Source organism: Schistocerca serialis, chromosome 2 (genome assembly GCF_023864345.2).
Source record: "Schistocerca serialis cubense isolate TAMUIC-IGC-003099 chromosome 2, iqSchSeri2.2, whole genome shotgun sequence".
NCBI classification, from domain to species: Eukaryota; Metazoa; Arthropoda; class Insecta; order Orthoptera; family Acrididae; genus Schistocerca; species Schistocerca serialis.
The window spans coordinates 1,132,512,143-1,132,537,823 of NC_064639.1; the positions used below are offsets into that span (position 1 = coordinate 1,132,512,143).

Sequence of the window (25,681 nt, forward strand, 5' to 3'; positions counted from 1 at the left end):
TACATCAACTTGACTACATGTAAAGTGAAGATCTCAGTGCAGTGCAAATCTGTGTAAAAATATTCCACTGTTTTCTATAGAAAATTTGCTTTCTATATTACCATTTGCCCCTTGACCCTTTTGTTTATAATGGAGAGAACTAATACTGTCAAAGATTACAGGAGTTATGTAACACCTTGTCAAGAAAAATACAAAGAAAAAATTTCTTTACTGGACAAAAGATGAATGAATGCTAATAAGCACTACACACAAGATTACAATAAATCAACTTTATGAAAAAGCGGTTCACTCCTTGGGAGACACTGAGAAATGAAAAGAGGCTGGCTGTAATTGTGGAGTAGTTGCTTACCAAACAGAAGTTAGGATGGCAGACACTATGATTAACAAAGAAACACACTTCCAAAAAACAGATTAAGACAATTTTGTGATAATGGGTTGATTATGCATTTGAAATGAATGAGCATCACTAATTTATTAAAAACAAATAAATTTATTTTAAATATAATCTGAAAATAGAACATCTGTCATTTACAATACATGATCCACTTTAAATGAATTTCAAAAATTGCACATTAAATACCACAGCAACACACTGTGAATAATGTAATATGAACATATTTACAAAATGTCACCATTCCAGATCTGGTACAGGAATTTTTGGGCCATCATTTTCGTAATCACTACCAAACAGAACATCTGGTACATCTGAAAAACAAAAGGATGTCTAAGTGCAGCACAGTGTGGTAGTACAAAGACAGCAAACTGTTGCAAAGAAGCACCAATAATTTACTCAAAAAGATTATTTCTCATACATTTTAGGAATCAGATGTTCCACTGCAACTCAAAATACCATAATTTTGATGATTTCTTGAAGCAATTATTAATTTTTATGCTTATAATGCAAGACTAGTTTATGTTTTCCTAATGCATGTGAGCGTGAAGTGTAAATTTCTCAGACAGGGTGTATACGCAGAAAGAAAAAATAATTCCAGAATTTTTCCTGGATCTCCCAGTTAAAAACATACTTTTTTCCTTGTGAAAATACACTTTTCAACTGTGTACTCTCTCTCGAAGCTGTAAAAACATAAATACTTTGAATGGTAAAGGTTTTATACACCAGTGAGAACTTTCCGGCACTTTGAAAGCGAAACTCAGCAAGAAGAGGAAGGGAGGGGGGGAAGCATTTCAGAAAGATCTTTGACGTGCAGCAACAGGTACACTATTTGAGCGTACAAGCTGGGAGGGGGGGGGGGGGGAGGGGGGTGGGGGGGCGGGGAGGAGGATTAGAGCGGCGAGTTTTCTGCCGCAGAGCATGTGGCTGGTGGTATAAGTAAGATGCTGATTAAGCACGAACGGGCCTATGGCATATTCTGAAAAAGAATTGTTGGCAGTGGAGTAGGAGTTCATGAAGTTCCGGACATACTTGGAAGGGCATGAGACCATTGTAATGACAGAACACAAGGCCCTTAGTTATTTGCAGGATTGTAGCCTGCTGAATAAGAGGCTCACTAGGCGGGCAATGTTCTTACAAAGATTCCAGTACCTGATAGAGTATGTTAGGGGCGCTGAAAACATGTTGGTAGATGCTTTCTCATGCTTGCCAATTGGAATTGAGGGGAACAGTGAAGAGGACGAAGAGGGAACGGAATTTAAGATGATGTATATGGGGGGTGTGGAAGGAGAAAAACAGATTAGGAGGACTTGCAAGTACATGAGGCGAATACAGATCCAATTTTGAAGCTAGTTAAGACTAGACTGGGTACAAAGGGACATGAGAAGTTGGAGAGATTTTACAAGATATTTAAAGGGGTGTTGTACTGCAGAAAGAAAGCAAATAGTAGTAGTGACTGTGGTGGCCTAAGGAACATGTACTGTCACTAATTAATATGTGCATCCGAGCCATGGGCACTATGGGGCACAAAAATGGATAGGAGTACTACAAGACTATGTGGTGTTTACACACACACACACACACACACACAGCACCATTACCAGTCAAGGGGAGATGCAAAACATCTTGGCCAAAAACGCTAAAGAGCACCTAGCAATTGATGGGTTCGATCTGTTACCAACTAGTAGGGGGTGGGCTAAAGTGCATTCTGCTGACAGTTTATGTATTCTTCAAACACGTAAAGATGTATGGGATGAACAAGGACACTAGTGGGACTATGATTAAAAAACTGGAGTCCTACTACAATGAAATTGGTAAGCCGAAAGCAGTGCTCTCTGACAATGGGTCCCAATTCACCTTCAAGGCATGGAAGAACTTCCTGCACCAGAGAGGTGTGAAACATAAGTTTAGCACCCAGCAGAAAATCTAGCTGGGAAGTACCGTATATACGCGAGCTCGGAGGATTGTGCAGGAGACACTAAAGCCACAAGCATACCACCTGAGCAGAACTGTGGCTAAGTTTGAGGACATCATGAACAGAGTGAAAAAACAGTGCCACAGGGTTCACATCTCATGAAGTAATGTGGAATAAAAAGGCAGCCAGCCTTATAGCTGAGGCAGTGAACTTTCCACCAGGCACACCTATTTCTGAACAAGAGACAAGAGCTAATTACTGGAGAAATGGCAAAAGGGGCTTACAGAGGAAACATAGGCATGATTTAAGATACAAGCCTACAAAGTACAAGGTGGGTGACTCACTATTAGTAGAGACAAAGAAACAGCCAATGGATTTAGATGGAGAGATCAAACAGCTTTTTGAATCATACCATGGCCCATTTGTTGTGGTAAGCTGCCCCACCCAAGCGGTTACAGGTTGGAGTATCCTAAGTCACATAACCCATTGGGACCCAGGAATGTAACTGAGCTGTGACTGTATGAACAGCCACTGTGATGGGGTTGAATCTTTTTCTTTTCTTTTTTTTTTATAGTAAGAATAGGAGTTTACTTAATGGTGCTTATATGTTGAGGATAATTTATCATGTGTATGTTAGCTAAGGTTTTTTTCAAGGGACTCCATGCTGAATACAGTTTACATACGTGTTTAATTTTAAGAATTTTCTGGATAGCCTAGTGTTTTTCATGTTTCTCTTGGCAAAAGCATAGCAGTACTTGAAGTTGTGGAACAGCTGCTTGACACAACTAATTCTCTCATAATGACTAGTCATACAGGCTACAACAGATGTAGTCACTGTACAGCACTTATATGTACATGATAGGATGTGAATGTGAGAGAGGGACATTGAGTGGCATTTTTCTTACTGATTATAATCATATGAATATTGATTCAATTTTTAATGAGAGGTTATTGTGATTTGGGCACACAATAATTTTTTTTGTTTATAGGGGTGGAGATAGTTCAGCATGGGACTGACTGATGAGAATATGGAACTGAATGGTATATATAATTTGTTTTTATTTTTGTTTATATGTTTAGGATTACTTATTTCAGGGGAAAATAGGCTGATTTGTGGATTATGTTGTGCCATGGGATATTTTATATATTTGATTTTATTCAGTTTGCAGTGCTGTAATTGTCATTGGTCAATGAGCAGCAGTTAGATTATTGTTTGGCTTGAAACTAGAGACAGGGTTGTTGCTGGAACCTACCAGGGAATCCATCATATAATCAATTTTTGAGTACTATTCTGGTCACATATTTTCTTAGTTTCACTTTGGTTAGAGAAACCTTGTCTCAATGTTGTACAGTTGCAACGATTTGGGCCGTTCCTGTTCTTTAATGGAACAAATTGTTGTGATCAAAGAAAAGTCTGTAGAGAGTGCATGTTTCTCTTGGTAACACTATCATATGCATGTTTGTGTCAGGTTTCGCCCTGAAATTTGGCTTTAACTGTGTCAAGTCTGGATAGCAGAGGGGGAGGGTTTGCATCCGACCGGTTTCTGTTACCCACACACCTTCGCTGATAGGAAATTGATCAACTGAGTTTTGCTTGTTCCTAGTAGCACCGGGTTAGCTGACTGGCAGGAGAACTTGAGAAACAGCTCCTGAGGTTTGAGCTGCAGCACTGATGCAGGTCAGAGGCACACCACAGAAGACAACAAAAGGTGTAGTGCTTGCTGTATGTGCTGCATAATTTCTACTAAGAAATATAGTGCATCGGGGAGAAAAAAAACAATATTTAGATGATTTTAAGAAAAATTGCTGATCCACCTTCGATATGTTAATGTTTCGTTACTTACAACCTTTGGCCAGTCATATCAGCATCATGGAAATACTGATGGATAAATGTATTTCGTGAAGTTTAGTCAAGTTAGGGTAGGAAGTGCTACCACATAAGATTATATAGGGACTTTTTCATTTCGATTTTTCTGCTATCATATGTAGAGTTTATCTTTGTATATTATTTGGTTTCTGAGGGCACAGATTGAGTTCCGTGCTACTTGCAATGCCATGAACTGCATTTATGGAGTAGCAAGTGGGAGTAATTGTGAGCATACAAGCTGCGGCGGGAGATTAGGGTGGCAGTTTTCCGCCGCAGAGCACATGGCTGGCGGTTGCTACGGGGCTGCAGCAAGCGGCTAGCGATAACACGGCCTTGGAAAAACCTGTGCAGAGCTTGGTAGGTGAGCATATGACCATGTTTGTGTGCTTGGAGGTATTTATGTCAGAGAAAAATTGTTAAAAACAGAACTAAGAGTGACACGGAGATGCGAGTTGGCACTCATGGGCAGAAAAATATGTAAAGCTAAATTATCTAGACGCGCCACAAAAATATATAATAGTTAAAAGTTACTGTCATCGTAAAAATTGTAAATTTATTAAAGTTCAACAGCTAATATTTTGGCAATGCTTTGGCTTACTTATATGAATAAAGTATTTACGTATGTGGCTAGTAGAGCTGCATTGAGCAATCGCAGCCAATTTAGCCAGAGTATGTACCATTTTTAATGAGATCGTAATATGGGATTTGACTGAGAGAAACTGTGTTTTTGGTAATAAATAAACTGAAAGAAATGAAACTAGCGGCAGCATTCTAAAGTTTCAAGAGGCAGATGAGTAATTAAGTCTGTATTTTTAGTTTTTTATTTATGTCTAGTATTAAAAATCCGAGAAAAGCAAAATCATGCCACAAGAACGTTATTTGTGAAAACAGTGGCAGATCAAAAAACTGGAATTTAAATTGTTATTGCCTGGAAAATTTACATATTTCTGTGGTTACTTTTAGAATATTCCTAATTTTTTTTTGCCAAACATTGTTTTGAGTTCAGCAGCCTTTTCGAGGGTGTATAGGCCGGCCATCTTTTGGGGAGCTGAGCAGGAGTTTGAGCAGTGCTAACAGCCAGATGTGCCGCCCATCTGGAGGGAGAGTATTGGTTTGGTAGCCACAATCGGAGACAGGTATGTATGTAGTAACGTTCAAAAATAACCAAGTTGAGCGCAATATAGTGGTTTACGACAGCCGACAACAGTGTATTTTGTGAACTGTGATGTAGCATCAGTTATTAACGGCTGCGCTTATGTAAAAGCCCCCTCACAGACTGCATTTTAACTGCTTAGCCAAGAACAGGGGAAAGAAATACAGTAGAAGAAGAACGGGTAGCTTTGAGAGATGAAATAATGAAGGCAGCAGAGGCTCAAGTAGGAAAGAAGACGAGGGATAGTAGAAATCCTTGGGTAGCATGAGAGATATTGAATTTAATTGATGAAAGGAGAAAATATAAAAATGCAGTAAACGAAGCAGGCAAAAAGGAATACAAATGTCTCAAAATTGAGATTGGCAGGAAGTGCAAAAGGTTAGGCAAAGATGGCTAGAGGACAAATGTAAGGATGTAGAGGCATATATCACTAGGGGTAAGATAGATACTGCCTACAGGAGAATTAAAGAGATCTCTGGAGAAAAGAGAACCACTTGTATGAATATCAAGAGCTCAGATGGAAAACCAGTTCTAAGCAAAGAAGGGAAAGCAGAAAGGTGGAAGGAGTACATTGAGGGTCTATACAAGGACAATGTACTGGAGGGCAATATTATGGAAAGGGAAGAGGACATAGATGAAGATGAAATGGGAGATATGATACTGCGTGAAGAGTTTGACAGAGCACTGAAAGACCTAAGCTGAAACAAGGCCCTGGCAGTAGACAACATTCCATTAGAACTACTGATAGCCCTGGGAGAGCCAGCACTGACAAAATTCTACCATCTGGTGAGCAAGATGTATGAGACAGGTGAAATACCCACAGACTTCAAGAAGGATATAATAATTCCCATCCCAAAGAAAGCAGGTGTTGACAGGTGTGAAAATTACCAAACTAATAGTTTAATAAGTCACGACTGCAAAATAACAACACAAATTCTTTACAGACAAATGGAAAAACTGGTAGAAGCTGACCTTAGGGAAGATCAGTTTGGATTCCGTTGAAATGGTGGAATCCATGAGGCAATACTGACCCTATGACTTATCTTAGAAAATAGATTAAGGAAAGGCAAACCTACGTTTCTAGCATTTGTAGACTTAGAGAAAGCTTTTGACAATGTTGACTGAAATACTCTCTTTCAAATTTTGAATGGGGCAGGGGTCAAATACAGAAAACAAAAGCTATTTACAATTTGTACAGAAAATAAATGGCAGGACATGAAAGGGAAGCAGTGGTTGGAGAGGGAGTGAGACAGGGTTGTAGTCTATCCCCAATGTTATTCAATCTGTATATTGAGCAAGCAGTTAACGGAAACTAAAGAAAAATTTGGAGTAGGAGCTAAAATCCACCGAGAAGAAATAAAAACTTTGAGGTTTGCCGATGACATTGTAATTCTGTCAGAGACAACAAAGGACCTGGAAGAGCAGTTGAACGGAATGGACATTGCCTTGAAATGAGGATATAAGATCATCAACAACGAAAGCAAAATGAGGATAATGGAATGTAGTAGAATTAAATCAAGTGATGCTGAGGGAATTAGCTTAGAAATGAGACACTTAAAATAGTAGATGAGTTTTGCTATTTGGAGAGAAAAATAACTGACGATGGTCGAAGTAGAGAGGATATAAAATGTAGACTGGCTATGGCAAGGAAAGCGATTCTGAAGAAGAGAAATTTGTTAACATCGAGTACAGATTTAAGTGAATGCAATGTCTGGCCTTCTGGGCTGGTCTTGAAAGTTTAAGTTTTAAATGAGATTCAAACACACTGTGATTTAAGAAATTCATTGCATATTCTCACATGTAACATAGTTCATCTTGTGTAAAAGAAAATTTCCTTTGGAAATAATGTTTTTCGAAAAAAACCATTTGCAATATTTTCCTGCGACCTCTCTGACCTTGGTTCGTTTCAACAGCTACCAGAGAGTGCCAGGAAACAAGTGTTACTGTGCATGGGCAGCTATGATGACATAGGAAGCCTGTATGTTCATACACTTATAGCATTAAGAGATCTTACATGACGTCATAAAAGAAATAGGACATCAGAGGATACTCTGAGAGCATACTAAAATTCATAATTCAGCTGAAAGGACACATTCATATGTCCAGGTTCTCAATGAAGTAGGCCTCAACCTGATATTAAGCTTTTCAGTGTGCTTTTCGGGATGCAAAATTTTCTTGGAATACCAGTTCTGTATTGTCCCATGTCTGATTCTTTATCATGGCATAATACGTGTCAGAAGATGAAAATGTGCACTTGAAATCCAGTGAACAGTTGAAACTAGCCATTAGTGTGGAATGAAACACTTCGTTTCTTATCAATTGATTGCATGTGTGGAAAAGATTAATAAAAGCTACATTTATTTTGCAAACCGACAAAAATAACTTCATTGTTGTGCAGGGCAATTAATGCTTGACTGCCAAAAAATGTGGAAATAAAAAAATAAAATCAGAAAATAAACTAATAACTGCCTTTCATAATTATGTGCACCTATTTTTATTTACTTGATAACCCCCGGCCACAGAAATCCAGTTTTTTTTTGTCGTGTGAACTGTAAACGAAGAGGAAATAGGACATCAGGACACAGCAAAATCACTATACATAAGCATGGGTCACTATGCTCTTCCCCAGTAAAACCCAGACTGTTCTTTGCATGTGGGTATCTGGCAGCTTGGGCGCGCCAGAAAATTTTTGTGTGTAGCATGACAAATCTTGCTATTACTGCAGCCACACTGCAAGCAACCAGAAGTGGGAGAAGGCACTGCTCGTATGCAACTTAACTGTGCATGTGCACGATCCCGCTGGCGACTACTCGCAATGACTTAACGTAAACATTTGTGACGTCACGCTAATCGGAAGCAGTTTGCTGTTATGAAGTATTCCATAGTCTTCGTCCTAAAGCCTTTGACATATTTTGTTGCTTATAACTTCTTACCAGTCAAAATCACACAAATTTAACAGAAGACTAAAACAAAGAAAAATTCTTGGAATTATAGAAAATTCCCGGGTTTTTACCGGTTTTCTCCCAGATAAAAAAATTCCCAGGTTTAGCCCGGATTTCCTGGTTGACCCAGAGCATTCACACACTGTCAGATTGACCACAAGGAGATGGTGAAAACAAAATTTAATTCTATAGTCTTTGGGCACCTTGCATGTTAACTGACTACTTCATTCTCAAAATAGTTTTGTTTCTATTGCTGTTAAAAGTACACGAGTTGCCTGTGTCTTGTTCAAATGGATGAAGTAGAATACAGGTCTGTTATGTTTGATATGTTCCATTTCGATTTAATTAGAATCAGCATCGCTGAGACACTTTACACAGTCTGCTGTTGTGAGAGGGTGTGTGTGGCGATTTTGAGGCTTTTCTTAAGCTGTGTGCAAGCCCGGAGTGGGGAGATTCTGATAGCTGCTGACTTGACAGAGTGCGCGCGGCTCATACATGGCGGCTGGCTGGGACTTCGGACATGATCTTCCTTAGACTAGCGTGGCACAAGTCAGGGAGGGTGAGTTGCCATGAACAATGACATACGCTGGAAACCACAGTGATCCATGTCTGGACAGGGCAGGATGTGGCACACGGGATGGTCACTGCATCAAGCTCAGAGCCATGATCATAATGGCCGTTTTGCTGATCTGTAATCATTGAGCAGCTGCCAGATTTTTCTGTTTCCTGCAAAGACAACATTGCCTCCGGCTGCAACTTTGACTGTTAAAACAGATAAGTTTAAGTGCTACTGCATAGACTGGTCTAGAACATTGTGTAGGATGCAATGTCGGCTTTGGTATCACTCAGGTTTCAGTTCTCCAAAGAAAAGTAAAAATTCAGGTTACACACATAAGGTTCTGTTCTGTCTACTGATTGTAAATCTCATGGTAGTTATGCCAGCTATTGTGCCCTTGATTTGATTCAGTATTAATCTATGCACTATTACTTTTTTGCATCTGCTAATTCTAAATCATTTCACTATTTATGTGCCATTTTTTTGTGCAGCACAGTGCAAATATTGCGGTGAATATCATTGCTTTATCACAACACTTAAGCTTACTGTGTCTTCTCTGTTGTTGCATGCTGCATATGAAGGTTGACATTGGCCTGGTACACCTCCTTCACAAGCAACTGCTGCTGCTACTACGTTTTCCTTAAAGATTATTACAGTAATGTCATGTCTGTAAGTTTGTATCTTGGTCTGACCAGATTACTAACTTTGTGCCTGAACATTCTGAGCAGCACCTTAGTTAAATTGTTAGTTGTGCTTTAACAGTTCCTGACAATTTACTTGCTTTCTGAATTTTAAAATTTTTTACTGCAATTATCAGTTGCATTGAAGATTTTAGACAATGCATTATTCTTGAATTGAAAATTGGTAACAGTCAATTGTTTAAAAATTTAGTCAATTTCTAGGCCTTTAAAATAATTTTATTTGTCATTACCTTTGATTTTTCTGATTGGATTAAAAATTTCATGACTGCATTAAAGATTTATGGATAATTAACTTATTCTTATATGGAGTTATATTGCTCAAGTACCACAGTAGGGAAGTATTTTTGTGTGTGTGTGTGTGGGGGGGGGGGGGGGGGGGCGGCAGGTGGTGGTGGTACATGCATTTATAAATTTCTCGTTGTTTGTAACTTATAGTATGTTTGCAGCATTTGTTCACTATAGGAGAGCAAAGAGTAGTGTAGGTAAAAGATTTGAGAAAGGGCACCTGTTGTATGAACTACATGACCACAGCAAGTTGGAGGAGGGCAGCATGATGGAATTATACCAGCAGCTGTGGGGGCATGAATGGACAGGCCAGTAAACATAACCGCAAAAACCATTGGGGAGATGAGTACCGCCAGCACTGCATGCCGCTGCTTGTTCACTGCTCTTTAGGAAGGTGTTACACTGTTAGAAGACACATCCCTTTCCTGTGCTCAAATGTCGCAGTTACATGCCCTGGCATACCATGTGGCTAATAGGATGCCTGATGTGCATGCTATTAATAAAAAGCCTAAATTCACATCCAATATACAGGCTTTATGCGGGGATCTTTTTAAGTACAGCAACACCTTTCGTTCCTCAAGTGTCAGGAGGAAAGTGAAACAGGTGAAATTCAAAATATAGATGATCAGGAGAATTTTAGTGTGCAAAGGAAGATATATAGAATCAGTTTACCAAACTTCTGAACCCCCTTCTTCCTATCATTCATGGTACTCGTGTCTTGGCAATTAATGATGTTAGTCCAACTGTAGAAGTATTGTGGTTGACAGTAAGGCTGGAGAATCAACCCACACAGTGTTGTGTGCCAAGTAGTATTTCCTTGTGCAGAAATGATCCAAAGAGCATAAATAAGGTAATGAATAAAATCAGTACAAATACAGTACCTAAAGCTGTTTTTACAGAAGTTGGGATTTCAGTAAAGAAACTGGTAAACTCCATGTCTTCCAATTTCGTCAGTGTTTCACATTTTGATGTTTCTGGCACTTCAACAATCTGGTGAAATCCTTCACTTGTCTTCCAGAGAGGTTTCTCAAGCCATCGGTCATCTGTAAAATGTTATAAAGAAACAATCATGGAAACACTGTAGTTTTTCATGATAGAAGTTTGTCTCTTCTTCCTGATAGGGAGTCTGCATTACAAAAAGCACAGAAATGGCTAAGAATGGTGTGGAAGCTTAAGTTCACAATATACCTGAGCATTAAGATGGGCACACATTTTATGTCAACTATCCTATAAGAGAATAATTCTTACCATAACTTGTATCGCAGCTTCCCTCTTCAGAACAATATCCAGACATAGTTTCAGTTGTATCCATATCCCAGTTAGCTGTGCTAATTAATTCTCTCTCGTCTTCTGAAATGGAGTAATATGTTCCAAAGAAAACATCTTCCTCAATTCTGGAATTTTCGCCGAAAGTGGAATTATTGCTTTCATCGAAGAGGATATTTTCACTGTACAAGTATGGGGCATCTAGAAGATAATTAGGAACTTCACAAGATGCGCCAGGAAAGATATTTTTCTCAGCTATCATTTTTTCATACAACCTCTGGTGCCTATCCTTGCCATTGTCATTTTCTACATTTTTGCTTTTCTTGTCACAAGCAGACAGGTTTGAAATTTGGTGATCATCATCTATCAGTGATTCAGCTTCATTTTTTTGTCTCATAATATTACTGAGATCAGCAAAAACATTTTTCTTTTTGAGGACATCACTACCTTTAGATTTTAGAATGCACCCTCCTGGAAAATAAAGAAGATAAAAATAAAATGTTAAACAATGGTCTTCAACCAACACAAAGAAATGATGTATACTGTACAGCGCAGAAAAAACCCACATAAAAGGAAATTATGGAGGCAACAAAACCACAGTCCACTGGTACTTCATCCAAATATGAAGCAAGTGAAAATTGTCTATAAGGCTCAGCAAGTGCCCTTATCTTATTTTCAGGGTGCCTAAACAAGTTATATGAATGAAACAGCAGAATTGTTGCATAGTTTTCCCTGAATACTGGTTCTCTACATTTACCTAACAATTCTATGAGTACAGAGCTTACTTTTTCCTCCAGATTTTTATTCAACTTTCCTATCCTTGCAGAGTACATCTGAATTTGTTAAATGTCTGCAAGTAGCCTCTACTTAGCGTACTTGATACAAACTCTGAATGTTGGTATTGATACTAGCAGTTGTCAGTATAAAAATTCCAAATTAAACTTTTTTTGGACCATTCATTTTTGAATTTTTAAAGTTTAAGTTTTGGGATTTTGGTCATGTTCTGAAACCTCAAAATGATTGTACCTCAAAAGCTGTACGATTTTGTTCAGTTTCTCATAGGCTTTAAAAATATGTGCTACTTTACTATATTCATAAAACTCTGAATTTTCCAAAACCAACTTTTTTAAATTCTTAAAATTACAAACACAATTTTTTTTGTTTTGAAATAATGTGTGTGCCAGTTACATGATGTTATTCAGGTGTGAACATATTAAAATAAAATTTACTTCACTGGTAAGCACAGCATGCAGCACATAGCCTGCAGGGCTTCTGACTTACCACTAACTTATAACAGAAAATTAAATGACAAAAGCCATATAAGGCTGTCAAGTCATTGCTATTTTTCCATTTCATCACAACTTATTGCATTATTAGAATTAAATATTTAAATTTAATGTTAGCATTTTCTTTTGCATGTTAACTGTGAACCTCTGTACTAATTTAGCACTGGTGTAGCTGAACTGCAGTAAAATGACAAAGCACTGAAAAACATGTTAACTTTTAAAAATATATTGTGCTAGCAATGCACAGTAAGGTAGCAATGTGAACAGGTCAACAACAAGCATTTGCAATATGCAAGGTAACTGACTATGTCCTCCAACCTACATTGACGCAAAACAATATAACCATTCCAGCCAAACAGGCGTGGAATGCATGGAAAAAAGGGTTCATATTTATACAAACAAATGCAATGACAAATTTATCATCAGGACTGACCATGCTTCAATACTGGGTAGCAAGATATGACACTTTTTGTGAAAATTTTGGTGGAATGAAATTTGGCCTGTTGCTTTTCTCAGTCAACCTTTGTAAGTAAGTCTTTCTTGTACAGAGTAAAGATGTCAGGTTCCTTGTACGAAAATGAAGGTGAAGGGCTGTGAGGATGTAGAAGCTAGTTGTAAACACACTGTTATCTTTATTAACATTCAAAAAACATTCAAGCCAGCAGCAAACTTCATACATGCAGGCAACATATCCAGTGATATCACCGAGGTACGAGTTTTGTTGAATCTATGTTCAACACTCCTTTCTGATGTATGGGGAACTGGAAAAATCTTCAACTGGATTTTGTTTGGCCAGTGGGAACAACACAGTGTAGCTTGTGGGTACCTGCAACTGTGCAAACCTGTGTTAACCACTCAAGAAGGAGAGATGCTCCATCAGACTCACTGTTAATTTCATAATGAAAGTGTTGTTGTTGTTGTTGTTGTTGTTGTTGTGGTCTTCAGTCCTGAGACTGGTTTGATGCAGCTCTCCATGCTACTCTATCCTGTGCAAGCTTTTTCATCTCCCAGTACCTACTGCAACCTACATCCTTCTGAATCTGCTTAGTGTATTCATCTCTTGGTCTCCCTCTACGATTTTTACCCTCCACGCTGCCCTCCAATACTAAATTGGTGATCCCTTGATGCCTCAGAACATGTCCTACCAACCGATCCCTTCTTCTGGTCAAGTTGTGCCACAAACTTCTCTTCTCCCCAATCCTATTCAATACTTCCTCATTAGTTATGTGATCTACCCATCTAATCTTCAGCATTCTTCTGTAGCACCACATTTCGAAAGCTTCTATTCTCTTCTTGTCCAAACTATTTATCGTCCATGTTTCACTTCCATACATGGCTACACTCCATACGAATACTTTCAGAAATGACTTCCTGACACTTAAATCAATACTGGATGTTAACAAATTTCTCTTCTTCAGAAACGCTTTCCTTGCCATTGCCAGCCTACATTTTATATCCTCTCTACTTCGACCATCATCAGTTATGTTGCTCCCCAAATAGCAAAACTCCTTTACTACTTTAAGTGCCTCATTTCCTAATCTAATTCCCTCAGCATCACCCGACTTAATTCGACTACATTCCATTACCCTTGTTTTGCTTTTGTTTATGTTCATCTTATATCCACCTTTCAAGACACTGTCCATTCCATTCAACTGCTCTTCCAAGTCCTTTGCTGTCTCTGACAGAATTACAATGTCATCGGCGAACCTCAAAGTTTTTATTTCTTCTCCATGAATTTTAATACCTACTCCGAATTTTTCTTTTGTTTCCTTTACAGTTAATGAAAGTGACAAACTGAAATGTTCTAGGAACAGCCCACACACAACTGTAGGGTGTCATCATCTGATAATTGTATATACACTGCAGATTGGCATGGGAAGCAAGTCTCCTGATGGTATTCCAATACCATAACATGGTCCTTAGCCACTTGATGTGGCAGTGAAATCCCACTCTGCACAGAAACTGAAATCACTGATGACAACATATGTTTTGCAAAATTCTTGTAGTATTTATACTGGGCCAGCAGCATCTAAGAAGTAATGTGCTTGGATGTTCTATGGAAATGGGATATTGTACAATTAACCAAATGACATTGAAAAGACAAACACTCAGTGTCATGTTTATTATAAGCAACAAACTGATGAATGCATATAACAATGTATCCACTGTCATCTCTCTCTCTCTCTCTCTCTCTCTCTCTCTCTCAGATATTGCAGAAATTCAAACTGTTGGGTGGCTATGGAGACCTGCAACAGGAGCTTTCATTAAATTTTTTGACAATGTTTTCCTAGAAGGGGCTATTTTTTAAATTTTTGACAATGTTTTCCTAGAAGCCTGCCACAGAAGATACATGTCTTTGGAGAGTTGGTCTGTTTGTAGATTTCCACAGTTTGTTACTCAATTCCATTTTCGTCAAACAACTCTCATACACATGTCATGAAAGAATGTATATTTGGACAGTGCTCACATGTTGACAGATAAACACCTTGGCTGTGCTGGATTACAAATGATCTGGGCTAGACAGTGTTTGTACATGTTGACAGTCAACATCAGGTGTCAACTCTTTCAATCCAGGAAGTTCCAACACAAGCCTCACATTTTCATTAACACTACAGAAACACACACTATGGGTACCAGTTCTTGGGTCTTAACTGGCAAAATATGACTAATGCTATTTTCAGTCTGGGATGGTTGACATCTCATTAAGGTTTCCCAACACATGATTTTTTTAATGAACCGTGTAATTATCTTCCTCGACAGAAAAGAAATTCTTCTTTCCAGGCAAACAGTGACATATCTTCTCAGTTCACAATGTGTTCATTTAGGACACATTTACATCTCTGACTATGAGCTCATAAGTTACTACATACTCTAATTGTTTTGTTTTTCTCACGAAATAGTTTGTAGATACAAATCAAATTTTCAATCCTTTGAATGCTCCAACTTTTCAGAAGAAGTGTCAATATTTTGATCTTCTCACTGCTTGTAGTGCTAGCATTGAATTACTCTTTCAGTTGCATTATAATTTCAGATACATTTGTTTCACTCTTTGCATTTTCTCGTATATACTTTGGAACACTTCAGACACTTTCTTGAACTACTACTGTGCATATATGTCTCTCTCTCTCTCTCTCTCTCTCTCTCTCTCTCTCTCTCTCTCTCTCTCTCTCTCTCTCTCTCTCTTTTTACTGGTGATTTGCCAAGGGATACCAGACTGCCATTTAATGCAACTAAATCAATGCCTAGCTACAGATGTGTGTAACTTTTCTCAGCAGGTTTGTGATTAATATCAGTTTCAATGTAGTCGGTTCACCAGAGCCACAGGCCCTAGTTTTTGTGTATTTCTTCCCATGTCTGTCACTTATTTTGTGGTCTGTCATTAAGCCACTGATCTTATCAAACACATTTGTACTTTGCATATTACAAATGATTGCCTGTTCATATTGCTACCTTACTGTGAGTTGCTATTGCACTATCTTTTAAAAAGTTAATATATTTTTCCGTACATTTTGACAGTTTGTTACGGATTGTGTTTCTTTATTGTATCGTATTACTGTAGATATTAATTTATACCTCCCAATACAAAAGTCATCTCGTTTTTAATTTTTTACTATGTTGTGTCATGTACCACATAGCAAATATACACGGAAGAGCCTGAGAAAGTGGTGCATCTGCCTAATATTGTGTAGGGCCCCCGCGAGCACACAGAAGTGCCGCAACGTGACGTGGCATGAACTCTACTAATGTCTGAAGTAGTGCTGGAGGGAACTGACACCATGAATCCTGCAGGGCTGCCTATAAATCTGTAAGAATACAATGGGGGGTGGAGATCTCTTCTGAACAACATGTTGCAAAGCAATCCCAGATATGCTCAATAACGTTCATGTCTGGGGAGTTTGGTGGCCAGCAAAAGTATTTAAACTCGGAACAGTCCCTCTTTAGCAATTATGGACATGTGGGGTGTCGCATTGTCCTGATGGAATTGCCCAACTCAGTCGGAATGCACAGTAGACACGAAAGGATGCTTCCATATGTCTCCGGCCAGATTTTTATCTAGACATATCAGGGGTCCCATGTCACTCCAGCTGCACATGCCCCACATCATTACAGAGCTTTCACCAGCTTGAACAGTCCCCTATTGACATGCAGGGTCCATTGATTCATGAGGTTGTCTCCATACCCATACATATCCATCCACTTGATACAATTTGAAACAAGACTCATCCAACCAGGCAACATGTTTCCAGTCATAAACAGTCCACTGTCGATGTTGACAGGCCCAGATGAGGCATAAAGCTTCATGTCATGGAGTCATCAAGGGTACATATGAGTGGGCCTTCAGCTCTGGAAGCCCATATAGATGATATTTCGTTGAATGATTTGCACGCTGACACTCGTTGATTGCTCAGCATTGAAATCTGCAGCAATTTGCTGAAGAGTTGCACTTCTGTCATGTTGAGTGTTTCTTTTGAGTCACCATTGGTTCTGTTATTGCAGAATTTTTTTCCGGCTGCAGCGATGTCAGAAAGTTGATGTTTTACCGGATTCCTGATAGTCACAGTACACTCGTGAAATGGTCGTATGGGAAAATCCCCACTTCATTGCTACCTTGGAGATGCTGTGTTTCATCACTCTTGCATTGACTATAACACCACATTCAAACTCACTTAAAGCTTGATAACCTGCCATTGTAGCAGCAGTAACCGATCTAACAGTTGCGCCAGACACTTCTTGTCTCCTATAGGCATTGCTGATCACAGTGCCATATCCTGCCTGTTTACATATATCTGTATTTGAATACGCTTGCCTGTACCAGTTTCTTTGGTGCTTCAGTGTATTTTTTTCAGAAATTTTGAAGGTAATATGTTTTGAGGTACTCAAAGTAAAAGGTTACGGTTAAGGTCACTGTCATTAATTATGTACATTGTTTGAATATGGGCTGCTTGTATGTGATATGTAAGCTTGTTCCTAGCCCTTTACAAAATTACCTGATTCATGGTTCTGTTTCTATGAGAGCAGAAGTTACAGCTGTTTTTGTCAGCAGTGCGTGTCAAATTTTCCGCACGCATTTAGAACTTTGGGCAGCTATTACTTTTGTCATCTTGTGCTACAATTAAAAAATTCTGCGTTTCTCGTTTGTTTTTCTTGTCATGTACTTCTTTGCTCCAACCTGTTCTTCTAGACGAGTGCGGGGCCAACTTCTGGGTAGGGACCCCTACACTACAAATTTTTCACTTTTCTAGAAATGTGAGATTTGTCTAAACTTTTAGCTTATGGACCACCACAGCCACAAATTTTCTGATTTTTGTCCGTTTCTTCCTGAAAGACGATTTCAATTAATTTGCACCTAATTTTTTCAGCTTTATGTTTGCAGTATTTCTTTGAGCTGATACCTTTCTTTTTTATTACTGGAGATTCCCCTACTGAAGCTAAAGAGGCATTCAATGAAAGCAATCCTTTTGGAATGTCCATAAACTCAGAGTAATTGAACATGCTACAACTTGTTTTACCTTTCCATAAGATTCTTTGTAACATAATTAGTGTTAGTCTTAAGAAATCAATGAAAGATAAGTCACAAGCATTAAAAAGAAGAAACCTACAAGATAAATAAAATGTAAAATTAATTAGTTTAAATTACATTAATGCATTAATTTTGAAGAGTAATTTAAAAAAAAGAAACACTTTTTTCGAAATACCATTTTACAAATCCAGCAATGCAGTACAGTGATGTTTAGGGATGGTGTCCACAGACTGTACTGAAACTTAATGCTTTCTCTTTAAAATAATACTACTACCACTACTACTACAGAAATATTGCTACATGTACGCTCGACTCATGCACCAGGTGTGTTGCATGAATCAACCTGCTCCTCCTTTCCCCTCCAGTGCTTTGCTAATTTTGTTTTAACAACCAATCTGTGTTGAAGTGCATTATTATGCCAATAGAAGTGAGTTTTTATTTTATAATTATATACTGATAGTATTTATTTTTGCTGTGTCGTCAACATAAAAACCAAATTAAAAGTTATAGAAAATGAAAAAGACACAATAACCCTTACACTACTTAGGTTAATTGTTATATTGCATTGTTTACGACATTGTTACAATCAGACTTAAATTTGGTTCATTAGTACACAATACTTTAATTTTAACTTTAGTTTTATGAACCAGCATGCAAAGTTGTGGCGTAGTTGGCAAAGAAAACTGCAGTAAAATAAAATTTCACTATATTCTCATTGGAATACCACCATGAAATTAAGCACACACACTAACAAATACTGTATGCTTGACAATTTTTTTTTTCCAACACAAAAAATTCCCATTTATCAAATTTTAAAAATTAAAAAAATGGTTCAGGAAAATCCAGTGTTTATATGAATATGGTCATGTAGCATATTTTGTAAATGTTATAAGAAAACAAATGTTGTGGTACAAATTTCAGATCTGTAAGTCAAATAGTTTTGGAGATATTTTAAGGTTTCAACAAAAGTCTCAATTTTGGTCACTTTAAAAATCAATCTCTAAAAGTCGGAAAAAAGTCTTTAATTTTTGATTTTACCTTATTTTGATATGCAGAATAATCAAATATCACAAAATTCTAAATGATCAAGGTTCAAATTTATTTTTATTAGGTGATTTCATTGATTATTTCTACAGCTGTACTCTGCAAACCATCATGAGGTGCATGGCAGAGCAATGACCCCAACATCTTATATGTAGTTTTCTTTATGGATGCATCATACTTTCCCACAAACCTCCCAGCAAAACTAACAATTCTATTTGCCTTTCGTAATACAAACTGGACATGTACATCTCATTCCTATGATATCTTATTGCCACTAGATAGTAAAAAAATACCACAATAACTTATCACAAATGTTTCACCAGCTTTACTAGGTTCTCTTTTATTGCGAGCATTATCCCACACTGATACAGAGCTGCTGACCAGTAAAAAAGTGAAAATACTATTTTATATTTCTTTACATTGATCCACTGTTTTCACAATGCACAATATGGCTTTCAGAAAAAGGTAGTGTATTGCTATGGGGAAAATGTCTGCTTGTGTCTGTATATATGTGTGTGTGTGTGTGTGTGTGTGTGTGTGTGTGTGTGTGTGTGTGTGTGTGTGTGCGCGCGCGCGCGCGCGCACGCGAGAGTGTATACCTGTCCTTTTTTCCCCCCCTAAGGCAAGTCTTTCCACTCCTGGGATTGGAATGACTCCTTACCCTCTCCTTTAAAACCCACATCCTTTCGTCTTTCCCTCTTTCCTGATGAAGCAACCGTTGGTTGCGAAAGCTTGAATTTTGTGTGTGTGTTTGTGTGTCTATCAACATGCCAATGCTTTCGTTTGGCAAGTTACATCATCTTTGTTTTTAGATATATTTTTCCCATGTGGAATGTTTCCCTCTATTACATTCATACAACTAGTTATTTTTGCTTATCATACTGTTTACATTTCACCCTGGATTTTTCAGTAGGCCTACCACCTATAAATGGTATTATGCAGATACTTGTCAGGAGGTTGAACCAGAACTACATATTTATGGACTGCCTGACACAGTAGCCAACTGGGTTTTCGCCATTACCAAATGCTTTGTGTACTCTGCTTTGCTCTATGTTGAGCATTGCTCATTTTTCTTTTCTTATTTCATTCTGATATGAGAAGATATTAATCCTGGTCCAGGACGGGCTTGGGGTGTGAACCTCACAACAGCAGAAAGGGCCAGCATTCCCTACGAGCATTATTAAGTCAATTCTGCTTTTGTTTGTAGCACAGAACATGCATTCAGGCTGTCAGCTCTGTGTGTGTGAGGGGGGTGGAGGGGCTTGTTCCTCTGGACACCACTTCTCACCCTCTCTGACAGTCTGATTTCTCGTTTATTTACCTGTTTACACTTACAACTGCCAGGTTATAATATCCACACTCTAGCCGATTGAATATTTCCTTTTCCACAATTTTCAAGAATGCATATTTAAATCATTTGGGAAATGTTCATCTGATTAATAACTGTTTAGATTAAATTCAGTTTTCATTCCACAGGCCCAAAAATGGGATGATTCTTGTGGGTGTGCAACATGTCAGAAAGTATAACACAAATAAATTAATGTTACGAAATAGGGTAGATAAAAAAAAATCTACTCACCAAGTGGTGTAAGAACACACACATAAAAGACAGTTGTAATTGGCAAGCTTTTGGAGCTTGTGTCTCCTCTTTCAGGCAGAAGAGGAAGGAAAAGGATAGGAGAGGTCTAGGAAAAGGGGTAGACTTCGGGAAAGTCACGCAGAACTGCAGGTCGGAGGAGACTTACCACATGGGATGAGAAGGAAGTCTTTCCTTCTCATCCTGTAAGGTAAGTCTCCCCTGACCCATGATTCGGGTGACTCTCACGAAACCTAACCCTTTTCCTAGACCTCTCCAGTCCTTTTCATTCACCCCTCATCCTTCCCCTTTGACCCATCTGCCTGAAGAAGGGGCCACCGGCTCCGAAAGCTAGCCAACTACAACTGTCTTATGCATGTGTTCCGCCACCGCTTGTTGATTTGATTTTTTATCTCTCCAATTAAATAATTTTGTCAATAATTTATTGTTTTTGTTGTTAGTATATTACTAGACTCAGAAGATCACTAACTCTGCTGTTATTTTATCAAAACCATTATTTTTTTTATTTTCCAGATTTTATATTAACATTACTTCTGCCAGAATAGTGAGAGTCATATTTATATCACCGAATTTGTTTTAAATGAGTGGTCTGAGATATCCCATGGCAGCATCTACTGAACTGGATGCCCCCTCCCCTTTTTTTTCAGTAACAGTTATGAACTGTGTTACGAAATTTTGCAACACTGCATACTCTTAATGCTATCTGCTGCTCTTCATCTATGATTTTATGTCTCCATAGTCACTATAACCCCACATTGTCTTTATTTTGTTAAGTGACATGGCCATCTTTTTCTCATAATGCATTTGCATTAATGTCTGTATTTGTATTACTGTCTACAATATTTCAAAGTAGTTCTTATATTGAGCTACAGCATCAACATCAGAGTTGTTTCTGATCGACAGATACAGTTTCCATTTTGTCTTACAAGGTACCTTTATTCCTTGAGAAATCCATGGATCTGACAAGTCATGCTGGTAATGTGACTAATTTCTTCGTATGCTCACATTTTTTCCCATCCACCTGTTTCACTATATTGCTTGTTAAGCCACTCCCAATAAGAGGATGTATTTGGGTGACATTTCATTCCCATTTAGGTCAACAAGTATAAGCTAGACTGCAAAGAGTTAAAACAGGTTAAGTGAAAGATAATGAAGGCCATTTCTTCATTCCTGAATTATGTCAGTCACCACGAAACAAATAACAGAGAAAGAAACCACCACAAAATAGTCAGGGTTCTTTGTGAGCCTCAGAAAACTGCAATAGCACCAAAGAGATTCAAAACACAACCATAATAGGGCTATGTTTCAAATCATATGCCTTCAGCCGTTTCCTTGGTCATTCCCAATATTTTACAGGAATAATTACTCAAGTACATGTTATATGTAGCCTAGGCTATTTTAAACTGCAAACTAAACTATCATATCAATTCAACAGATTAACTCTAAAGCATTTGACTCTGCTTTGTCAACTCACAATCTAATTGTCACTTTTTAGTCTTATCTGGACCTATGGCTACACTATTTAGATCAGTACATCTTGATATCTATGACTTTATATTCACATTCACTGGCTTAGCAAACTTAAAACCAAACTGTCACCTTCCAACCTATCCTGCATTTTTTGCAATGGTAGCTGGTTACACTACATTGGTATGTATTAATGTAACATTTTTGAGCAGTAATGAAAGACAATTAGGTTAAAATTATTTTATGGAAGAGTACCTATAGTAATAGCTTTTTGTGGTGCATTCTAAGTCATCTGATCTGCTACTACTAAATGCTAGAACACTTCTCGGAATCAACATACATTAATATAGGAGTTCCTCAGTTAGCCTACTAGGACTAATACTGTACCTGATATACATCAATGACTTCCCAAGTAGAGTCAGTTTCGCTGATGACAGAAATGTCATAATCACTGAGAAAACATGAGAACTCTTTGCAGAGAAAGCAAATAAATTATGCAAGGAAGTTTACAATTTGTTCATATGCAATAAAGTGAAACTGAACATAAAGAAAACAAATGCCATGGATTTCTGTTTGGAGAGGGAAAATGGCACCTGTGTAGACAGTGACAAATGCAAAATTTTTAGAAATGAAGATTGGTTCTCAGTTGAAGTCATGCAAACATATGAAGATACTTGCAAACAGGATGTCATCAGCACGCTATGCCCTTAGAGTCCTGTCATCAGTATGTAACAGCCAGTGTCTCTTAATTACATATCACTCATAGGTACACCCAATTTTAAGCTATAGCATCCTTTTCTGGGGAACAAATGCATTAAATATGAACACAATTTACAGAAAAGGGCCATAAGAATAATAAACAAAAATAGTCATCAAGCATACTATAAAGATTTGTTCAAAACACTGGTGAATTTAACAGCACCGTGAGAGTCCATTTACCTATAGTCGTGCACATCAAAAATAACATTGATAATTACTCAACAAAAGGCCCTGTTGATGACCATTGAGCATGACCTAGAATGAACTTACATGCACCAAGAAAGAAGAAATATAAAACTCAAAATGGCATTTTCTGCCAAAGAATAAGTTTATTGTACAATAAACTGCCAAGGAAGATCAAAGAAATTGTTAAAAAAAACTTTAAGTAAGACACTGTATACATAGAAGGATTGCTAAATAAAGAATAGAGGTTTGGGGAAAATTTTAACATAAATAATAATAATAATAATAATAATAATAATGACAAGAAAATATCTAACATTTCACATTACATTTTATTCCCTTTTCTGTAAAAACATACTTCCGAAGCTTTGCAGTGTACAATACTAACACCTTATCCTCTTCCTGAACTCAACATTTCACTCAGAGTTGAGTGATACTGAAACACTTTTTCAGGCTAACAAATGGGAAGCTGTGGAACACAAAATGGTTCTGATATCAGCTTATAGTGAGCAGCAATATGAAAAAAAAAGTGTATAGTAGGCGCCATGACAGTGAGTAAGAAATGAATGAACATTGTAACATGAGGCTTTTATCACTATTTAAAGCTTCAATCGTCACCCAGCCATCCTGATTTAGGTTCTCCATAGTTTCCCTAAATTACTTCAGGAAAATTGTCGAGATTACTACTGCAAGGAGACGGCCGAATACCTGTCCCATCCTTGCCAAACTGGACCTTTAAGTTTGTACATGTGAATTACTTTATTCCGCTGTTCTTAAATTGTGTGATACCATGACAAGTATACCATCCTTGTAAATGATATCTACGGGTGAAAACAACAACAACTAAACACAAAACCGCCCACGGTATTCCCAACCAACAACGCAACGCTCCATACGGTAGGGCTATCTGACAGAATAAATCAAGTCTTCAAAAGATGCCTACCAACGATACGCGCTGCGCAATAAACGTGTTATATGCTCATGTAAGTACTGTATTGCAATGGGAACTATAAGCTATATTAAATGAAAAGATTGCACAGAACTACCTTTCACATCTATACTGCGCCTCTGGTGATTGCTTCTCTGCAGATCTTGTGTTTCACGGTCTGAGAATATTTCATACATAGTGAATAAAAGTATTTAAGAAAACACCTTGGAGAAAAAGACTTCTTCTAGCACTTCGGAAGTTTTACAAAGCGTCGCAACAACTGATTTCAACCGGCTTCGGAACAGCGATCGCAGTACTCAGTAGTACTGAGTCAGTACAGATTTAAACACAAATACCGCGGTTTGAATCACAGATGACGCGTGATTGTTCATGTTGCCAACGTAACTCCGTTGAAGCAAACATGCGAATATTAAAATTGACTCTTGCTGTAAACATAATAGAAACTGTTATTTATCTATAGCCCAACACAGTATTCTACAGATATAATAAAAAGTAGTTTAATTCTGGAATGGAAGGTATTTCTACGCAGCAAAATAGGGACTCTTGAATGACATGCCGTGTAGTAACAACTGAATGCCGCACAGCGAGTGACCAGAGTCGCTGTAGCACCGTTAGATTTTTGCGCGAAATGAAACACGAGAGATACGTGGTACTTACTGGAATTAAGGAAAACTTGGAAGGGAGAACCCACCAATGTAACTTTCTTTTCACAACCTGTTTATTTAACAATATATAACCACTTTTTACAAAATGAACATATCTGCAAAATTATTTTGACCTAAACCTTAAGATGAATAAGCTTTTGTAAAAGAAATCAAAACAGCAAACAATATGACAATAATTACAAGACGGCCGGATCTGCAGCCCATCCGTTATCGGGCGGCACAGCTGCGTTTAACACCGCGTTGGACACAGTCTCTCTTATTAAACGCCATTTTGCAGCACATGAAAACTATGTAAGCACCATTGATGACAAGTGTGATTTAATTACTCAAAACAGTTGACGTAACTTTTAATTTGAAAGCCGTACGTCGAAAGGTTCGGGGTTAATGAGTGCACCTGGGCTTAAAGGTTAAATAGATTAGGAAACAATATGGCAATGATAAGGCTTACTCCTTAATTTCAATCGGCAACCGGGATGCGAGTGGATCCCAGCCTGACCCTTTTGACAATCTTATTTTCACTAAAGCCCTGGTGACAGTTGGCTGTTAATATTTTCAAAGTTAAACTGATTGTCAGTAATTAAGACAGCTTTGAAGGAACGTCTGAAATCATTACTTGTGAACATGTATTGCAAGACAACTCACTCGGCGGAACCACAAGATCCAGCTAAAATCCATCAATAATGACCCGGTCTCTAAGGCGCTGCAGTCATGGACTGTGTGGCTGGTCCCAGAGGAGGTTCGAGTCCTCCCTCGGGCATGGATGTGTGTGATTGTTTAGGATAATTAATGTTAAGTAGTGTGTAAGGTTAGGGACTGATGACCTTAGCAGTTAAGTCCCATAAAATTTGAAACACATTTTAACATTTTTTACCTGGTCTTTCAAACACAGTAACGCACAGCTTAGTACTACAGGTTGTTCAGATTACTACTAATGACTGAAAAATACAATTACAATCAAAGAATTGAGCTGGTTAACATCTAAATCTAACCACAAGGTCCCTCTTTTGCTTAACGGCAACCTACGCCTTAGTCCAATTGTTCCGGCTGTATTTACGACCAGCAGCTGATTCATTACAACATTAATGACCAGGTACAAACCAGAAAGGAAAGACTATATTATGGCGGGACAAATTT

The 25,681-nt window shown here is 38.0% G+C and overlaps 1 protein-coding gene across 2 annotated transcripts; it reads right to left on the reverse strand.

Moving 5' to 3' along the window:
- Nucleotides 1–524: 524 nt before the first annotated feature.
- On the reverse strand, nt 525–24,202 carry LOC126456724 (uncharacterized). 2 transcript variants are annotated; one of them, XM_050092465.1, is made up of 5 exons: nt 23,980–24,202; nt 11,371–11,547; nt 11,059–11,277; nt 10,692–10,853; nt 525–705 (listed from the first exon to the last, which is right to left on the reverse strand). In XM_050092465.1, exons 1-5 carry the CDS (start codon nt 24,056–24,058, stop codon nt 629–631), a joined length of 714 nt encoding a protein of 237 aa, XP_049948422.1. In that variant the 5' UTR covers nt 24,059–24,202; the 3' UTR covers nt 525–628. The 2 variants fall into 2 exon arrangements, with proteins under 2 accessions (XP_049948422.1, XP_049948420.1); XM_050092463.1 differs by having other exon boundaries at nt 11,059–11,547.
- Between the last annotated feature and the right edge of the window lie 1,479 nt (nt 24,203–25,681).